The 8,438-nt window shown below is 39.7% G+C and overlaps 1 protein-coding gene across 1 annotated transcript in view; it reads left to right on the forward strand.

Annotated features, from left to right (window-relative positions):
* The first annotated feature begins 2,269 nt into the window (after positions 1-2,269).
* Positions 2,270-8,438, forward strand: part of LOC143287706 (uncharacterized) — a 107,172-nt gene continuing 101,003 nt past the window's right edge. Inside the window, exon 1 of the mRNA XM_076595921.1 lies at positions 2,270-2,679. Within this exon, the coding sequence (XP_076452036.1) occupies positions 2,578-2,679 (102 nt within the window). The 5' untranslated portion in view covers positions 2,270-2,577. The remainder of the gene's footprint in view (positions 2,680-8,438) is intronic.

Genomic DNA, 8,438 nt, shown 5'->3' on the forward strand with positions numbered 1-8,438 from the left:
AATAAAACAAGAGAGGCAAGGCCTTCAAGACTCACTTATGATACACTTAAAAAAAATCTAATCGTTAAAATGTGTTCTGTATTTGTTATTATAAAGCTTCGCGTTAAAAAAAAGAAGAAAAAAAAAGAAGTCCTAACCAGATTCGAACCCCGCGTGTTCGGGTGAGAAGAAACTGCCTTATCCATTACACTATCGTGGCTCCTTAACTGACGTTCTAAAATTTAACATTTGAACATACTTTTTTAAAGGGCGATAAATCAATTGCGGTATTCGCAGTGAGAACACTGTTTAAATCATATTATTCTGGTGTATCTTGGGCATTCAAAAAATCTTTAAGGGCAATAAAAAATAAATTGCTATCGCCGCAATCACACTGCAACATTTAGCCATTTTCACTAGATAGATAGATGTACAAGTTTAGTTACACCCGCCGGGAATGTAGTACGACACGGTCGATTCAATTTCTCTTTTATGTTCATTCTAGTTTTATAGTTTTAAAGTTGATATGAAAATTTAGTATTTTGTTAAACTTATAACATGTAGAGCCAAGTACAAGTACTTCTAAACGTCGTATGAAGTGAAAAGGACTTCATTTTGAGAAAAGTCAAGACTGGAAATTTTTTCGTTTCATCGTGATCAGTTCAAGGGTATTAACTCGCATGGTTTACAATTTTTAACTGTGAATTCCGACTGATTCTGTGGATATTTTTATGGCAGTTTGGGGGCATAATCCAGTATGTGATGAGGCGTTCACAAATCTTTCTTTGAATAAATATTTAACGGTCTCTTTCTTCTCCAACTTTCCATCACATGTTATCGTGTATTGTCCATTGAATATAGGATTGAACGGGCAGGTCAACAACTTGAAACAAAATGGCGTCGTTCGCGTTCGCGAAGAATATGAACACGCGCTTTGAATGTGTATAAATATGTGTACGCAATTGATTTTTGCCCATGACTTTCAGGGCTCAGCCAACAGATCTGCAAAGTCCACTTGTATTGATTTGAGTATTTTCCGAAAAAGACCACTTGGGCGAATGAACATAGTGAAAGCCATGTACACTGAGAGTAAAACACACAAGCTTTTTATGTACTGAGTATAATTTCAAAATGTAATGTTTAAGATGAGAAAGATCAGTTTAAAGCAAATTAAGTCCCCTAGCATTAATTACAGATTAATTTCCCTTTTTTACTATCTGCACCAAAACGTTTGCAAAATAAATAAAACTTCCATGCTTAGCAAAAGAAGTTCCTATTTGAACAAAAAATGATAATAATGACTGCTCTTGTTGTTGTGTCAGAATATCAGATCAAAGTGCCAAGTTTAGAGAATACAAAAAATATAAATATAACAGTAAAAGCAGTTTACATATAATTAGGCTTCATTTTTTTTGTGCCCATCCCAGAGGTGCAATATTGTTTTAAACAAGATGACTGGAAAGAACTGAATTTTTCCTATTTTTATGCCTAATTTGGTGTCAACTGACAAAGTATTTGCAGAGAAAATGTCAATGTTAAAGTTTACCACGGACACACAGACACACACACACACACACAGACAACCGAACACCGGGTTAAAACATAGACTCACTTTGTTTACACAAGTGAGTCAAAAACTGCAGACAGGAAAAAAAGAAAAAAAAAGAAAGAAAAAAGTGAGGCGATCTCAGTGTAGTGACACGCTCTCCCTGAGATAAATCTGTTGTGAAAATAAAAGAACAATACAATACAATACAATACGATACAATACAATACAATACGATACAATACAATACAATACAATACATTACAATACAAGTTAGAGTGTAGCCAGTTGTCGCAGCAGTCGTCAGACCCTGGTCCCATCCCGCTGGTGAGAGCAGAGAGTCTGGCTGCTGGCAGACCCCCGCCAGTGGACATTTCAGGTGTTTTGAGGGACCCACGCTGCAGTGCGGCTTACGCGCTTTCTCTCTCCCCTTCCTCTCTCTCTCCCCTTCCTCTCTCTCTCTCTCTCTGCCTGTCTCGGTCACTCACTCTCTCTCTCTCTCTTCCTCAACCCCAACTCGCTCCTTCCTCTCCGAAACTCCGCGCCTGCTGCTTCCCCAACCCCCGCCCGCACTATCCAATCAGCGCTCGCGCGCGTCACGTGCCTGACAACGCAGCCTCGACCCCGCCTTCGAACGCCTCGCCGTCGTTAGCAACGCCCGTCCGTGTCTCTGTCACGTGACACGGGCCCTGACTGTATAAAAACATGGATCGGAATGTGTCGATCCTTACCTCAGCGGTTATCCCAGGACTGTAACCGCCTTAGCAGCTGTCTATAGGATACTTTTGTTTTCTTTCTTTCTTCAAATGCAGATTCATCGAGACGACAAGACTCCTTGTATTAGAGATACATATTTTCAAACCCAGTGATCCATACAGTTTGCAATCAGGTACCTCCTTCTTACGCACTTAAATCTCAGGACCATACGACTTGTTGGCTGCTGGTTGTCCTCAGCCAGAAACAATCCAGAGTTTGTTGATTTTTTTTCTCGAAAGCAGTCAGTCCAACACAACTTGTTTTTCGATCCTGTCCACCCACAGCAGCGGCGAGCCATGACCAGTCATCCACTCTTCCAGCTGGTCGCCTGTTTGCTGGCCACAACCTTGACCTTGGCAGCACCTGCCGAGAAAGCTGACAGCTCTGCTCAGTCCAAGGTGAGGGAAGTCGTCATAAAAAACAACAACAGCACCCACCAAACAAACTTAACCCATCAGACAAATCCATGATAGTGTGCTGGTTTTACAGTTGAGATGTTAGGACAGTTCGTTTATTTATTTATAGTCTGTTCATCTAAGATGATGATGTTCGACTGAAAATAAATATTATTATTATGATTATTATTTGGATTATTATCATTTCTATCATAATGATGATGATTATTAATTAGAAATAAAGGTGTCTCTGAAAATCGATGAAAAATTCCCCAGAGCACATAACAAAGTGTAGGAACCCCCAGTTGAAGTGTCCTGGAAATTCCAAGTGATGGTCGCCGGAACAATGGTTTACCCCAGAGACACAGCACGACGCATTTGATGTATATATTTACAGTAAGCTCCCGCCGAGGTCACCGCGCTAACTGAAGACATTGATCCTGAAATCCAGAATGTTAGGACAGTGGGTGTTCTTTTGTTGTCTGCCGGTGAATGTGCTTGCCTGTCGCTAAGCTTTTACACGGTCCTTACAGTTAATGTTTAACTCACTCAGTACGGCCAGTCCTCTCTTCTCCTCTACACAGACCCCTCGGATGTCCAGTGGGTGTCTGAATGACCCAACCTTTAGCTTCCGTCGTAAGAATTGTGGTATTCTTTGTCAACATTCACCTCTTTAGTACAAGAGCCTTCCTCTTGCAATATTTTGATGATGGTAATTGGGGTGAAACGCTGTTAACGTCGTCTCTTTCGCCGTTCGTATGGAGAGAGTTAAGACGCTTTTCTGTTGACACAGTGTCCATGAGGGTCTACGTTCGACTCCCGCTCTCACCCTTTTATCCCAAGTTTGACTAGAAAACGTTCCGTGTGCAGCACACACTGGGTGTACTGAAAAAGAACCCGAGGCAACAATTCTGTAGAAGAAATACCTTTATCATAGGTACAGAAGTATATACAGGCTTGCACTCAAGACCTGACTAAGCGTGCTGGGTTATCCTGCTGGTAAGGCATTTGTATGTAGTGTATACGGATTTGCCCGAACGTAGTGACGCCTTCTTGAGAAATGGCGTTGAGTAACATATTAAAACTCCAGAAATATTTATCATCCGCGGGTAGGCTAGCCTATCGTGATAGAAATACAGCAACCGTATTTTAATATAATTTAATTAATGAGCTATTAATTTATTGACCGTTTCTTTTTGTTGTTGTTGACCATGGGTTGCTGGATGTTAGAACGAAGATAATTGGTCGTTCAGTATTCTCAGGTAAGCCGTGTTCGAATCACAATGCCCCTGTTCTCTTTCCAAGGGTCAGAAGTTCCATCTACAACATCCATTCTGCTGAGGGTCCTTTGGTACCACGTTTATTCTCTTCGTCTAATATCGCTACTGTGAAAATACATTAGACTAAAGAGTCGTTTATTAGTTCACGTAACTTGTCAGAACTGGTAAATCCGTTTCTTTATCTATGTACGTGGGTAACAAGTTAGAACTTACCTGTTCCGTTTTCAGTGCTTCAATAACAGGTAGAATCATTCTTGTCAGGTTTTTCAGTCAATGCTTGACATTCAGTAATAGGTCTTACTGTGTGTCAAAATGGGATAAAATCCCAGTGAGGCGAGGAGAGCAAAGGATTAACTCGCTCAGTACGGCCAGTCCTCTCTTCTCCTCTACACAGACCCCTCGGATGTCCAGTGAGTGTCTGAAAGACCCAACCTTTAGCTTCCGTCGTCAGAACTGTGGTATTCTTTGTCAACATTCACCTCTTCAGTATAAGAGCGTTCCGCTTGTAATATTTTGATGAGGGTAATTGGGGTGAAACGCTGTTAACGTGGTCTCTTTCGCCGTTCGTATGGAGAGAGTTAACAAACAATAAAGAGTGGTAACTCTCTCCATGTATATGGTGCACAATTTCAAGTCAAGGCTGCTTATGCTACCGATTCAGCTAGAACACAGGTACATAAAAAGGTACATTGAAACAAACCCAGACACTTCCTCGGTTAACGTTTCCCCCCCAGATATTAGGAGTACACTGCGTTTTCCCCCTTTTCCCGTCTTTCAAAAAAAAAAAAAACTTTAAAAAAAATTCAAAAAAATCTTGTATTTGTTTTTGTAGCATCTTTTTTATTTTTTTATTTTTCATTTTTTTTTTAACTGTTCCATCTCCGAGATACCAGAATTACAGTATGCGTTCTTTTGTAGCTCATGGGTACTGTTTTAACTGTTGTATCCGTTCTTGTGGTGTCTGCAGTAATAGTATGCTTTTTGTGTTGTTGAAGGTAATATTTCAGAAGGACAGTATTCCTTCTTGTGTTGTTAAAGGTAATACGTCAACACATTGTTTTCTCATGTGCTGCTGATGGTAATTTGTCTTTACACTATCGCTTCTTGTGCTGTTGATGGTAATGATTATGTCAACACACAAATCCTTCTTGTGCTGTTGATGGTAATATGTCAACACACTGTTCCTCCTTGTACGGTTGATGGTAATATGTCAACACACCGATCCTTCTTGTGCTGTTGATGGTAATGATTATGTCAACACACCAATCCTTCTTGTGCTGTTGATGGTAATGATTATGTCAACACACCAATCCTTCTTGTGCTGTTGATGGTAATGATTATGTCAACACACAAATCCTTCTTGTGCTGTTGATGGTAATATGTCAACACACTGTTCCTCCTTGTACGGTTGATGGTAATATGTCAACACACTGTTCCTTCTTTATGCGGTTGATGGTAGCATGACAGAAGGACAGTACCCCTTCTTTTGCTATTGACTGATAATATTTATGTTCAAACGACCGTACAGGTCCTTTACGCTGGCTGTGTTGGACTTTGCTATCAGCTGGTGAGTGCCTGATTATCAATAATAATAATAATGATAATTTATTTTTTATATAGCGCTATAATACAAGCATAAGCAAGCTCTAAGCGCTTTACAATCCAGTACCTAAAGTGAAACAAGAAAGCATATAAAAAGTAGTAGAAACATAAAACAGAATCATTAATATTATAAAAACACAATGCATAAAACTCACAAAGTAACATACTATCAATACTACAACTGTTACACTCCAACACTCACACTAACACACACGCACAGACACACATATGATTAAACGGCTGAGATGACAGCAATTTTCACATACTCTTCAGCATTCACCGCTGTGTTCGTTATTATGGTGAAGTACTGACATTCTTTGATTCTGTTATTCTTTGATTTCTGATTGATTTTTTGATTAATGGTTGGATGATTAATCGGCTGAGAGAGAAAAAAAAACAACAATGAAGGGGGCGAGAGAGAGAGAGAGAGAGAGAGAGAGAGAGAGAGAGAGAGAGAGAGAACGAACGAACGAACATCTTTATTCAATAAAGGCCGTAGCCCCTCATGAAGGGGATCAGTGAACACAAATTGTTACATTCCAGAACAATGTGGAACAGAAAACATTTAACTACAATTCTAGCAATGCACATGAACACACAAAAAGCACAATTAATCACATATCAAACTGTGGATTTTGAATGCCTTATACAAGTATATAGCGAACTGTTTCACAATGGTTTCATTTGTTGATGACATTAGCAAGGAAAGTCGAAACAGAGATGGGTGTCTATGATATTTTTGTGGAATTAACTGTAGCCTAAGGTCATTTAAGGCAGGGCAACGTAACACGAAGTGAAGTTCATTTTCTTCAGCACATCTGCACAAGGGACAAATAATATCGTGATCATTCAATTTACTATAACGATAACGATGAAGAGAGAGATCGGAAATCCCAAATCTAAACATTGTCATAATACATTTCAAATGCCTATCCAGAGAGAGAGAGAGAGAGAGAGAGAGAGAGAGAGAGAGAGAGAGAGAGAGAGGGTGGGGTGCGGGTCGGTGGGAAGAATTAGTTTCAAACTATCATTTTGGTCAACAGCATTCATATCTAGAGAAACGATATTATGCTGTCGGAGACCTCTGTACTTGTCAGTCTGAAATTCTTCCAGCTAAAAGAAAAAAATATCACTTCCACATGGATCGCGCGCGAGGAGGCATTTTGATAATATTACACGCACAAAAAGCTCTTTGGGCAACATGCATGAACGTTACGTTGGAAGTGATGATCATTCAAGTCAACAAAGGTAAGAGAGAGAGAGAAGAAAAAAAAGAAAAAAAAAAGAAAAAGAAAAATTAGAACGACAAAGAAATAAAAATGCAAATATTACGGGTAATAGAGCATTACAACATCAACACCGCATGAATATTCAATGTTCCTTCAAAGCTCCAGTTAATACAGAACAATATCTCTATTTTAAGTTTTCGTGGTCAACCACCCGATACGTAGGTTAAAAGATATTTCATATATATCTCTTATTTATTTATTTATTTATTATTATTATTATTATTATTTTTATATATATATATATATATATTTTTTTTTTTTTGGGGGGGGGGGGGGGGGGTAAATATGCATTCGTTTTTATATTCTAGTTAGATTAAAATTAGAGTTGATTATTTAAAATAAAAGCGAAAGGGAAGGAGCATTGTGGAGCCAGTCAGAGGAAAATTGTATTCACAAGCGTTCTGAAAAAAAAACAAACCCAAAAAACAACAACATCATCACATCAACATTTCGTGAAACGACCTGTGTCCATGATTGTCGACTCTGATAAACTAAAGAAATCTTGAATGATAGAGAAATGAGTTGGGGTTTTTCTGTTCGTGCGCGAGCGAACAAATATAGTTACACTCACAAACACACAGACACTCGCACACACACGCACATGCACGCCAAGTTTAAAGAAACAAACAATTCATATATTGTTTTATGTGTTATCAATTGACACTTGTTAGTCTTTTCGTTTAAATGTTCTTCATGATGCCAAAGGTGATTAACTGTTCCTTTCCAATAAATTTTTTTGAAGTGTATTGTTTTGTTACTCCAGTGTGTACGTTTTCACCTGCATTAGGTGATTAAGTTCCGAATTTATCATTTGTCGTATTTCTTTAGCGCTTGGATACAACGTGGCTTTCAGTTTCAATTTCAAGGAGGTGTCTAAACTTTCGGACATACCCATATACGCTACACCCCATCTGCTGTCTTATTAATTCATTTTAAAGGGAGCAGATGCGTGACTTTCGCATAAACACAACGCGCTGATGATAATAATGATAATGATAATGATAATGATATAGCGCTGAATCTTGTGCAAGCGCTTTCGCACCAGTCATTCACACGCATGCATAACTTGAAAACTGAAGAAACTGAAAAGAGGCAGGGAAAGGAGGGAGGAGGGAGGCTGGTTATCTTGGGGGGAAAAAGGTGGGTTTTAAGGCCGGACTTGAAAAAGAGCTGAGTGCGGAGACCTGGCAAAGCGAAAGAGGAAGTTCATTCCAATTGGAAGGTCCAGAGACCGAGAAAAAGATCAGGTCTCGAGGGATACAAGCAGGTGAATTATTGAAATAATCAATAGTTCATTCCCCCCATTTCTTTGACATCTTCACAAAGCGGGAGAGGAAGGAACGGACTGTGGCTCTGACTGAAGTGCTGGTGGAAGAGGGGGGAGGAGGAGGAGGGTAAAAGCGGGGCTCAGCATTTGCACAGGAACCTCTCCCCCCCCCCAGTCCCCCCGCCCTCACTTCCAAAAGAGGCTGCATGGCTTTCAAGGGAGCTAGCTGGCTGGGGTTTATCTGACATGATAGGGACTTGAAGAGTCCTTGTCGTGTCCCCATCTTTCTATCGTCTTTTTTATCCCCTGCCATTTTCAAGATGG

Source organism: Babylonia areolata, chromosome 11 (genome assembly GCF_041734735.1).
Source record: "Babylonia areolata isolate BAREFJ2019XMU chromosome 11, ASM4173473v1, whole genome shotgun sequence".
Taxonomy (NCBI): domain Eukaryota; kingdom Metazoa; phylum Mollusca; class Gastropoda; order Neogastropoda; family Buccinidae; genus Babylonia; species Babylonia areolata.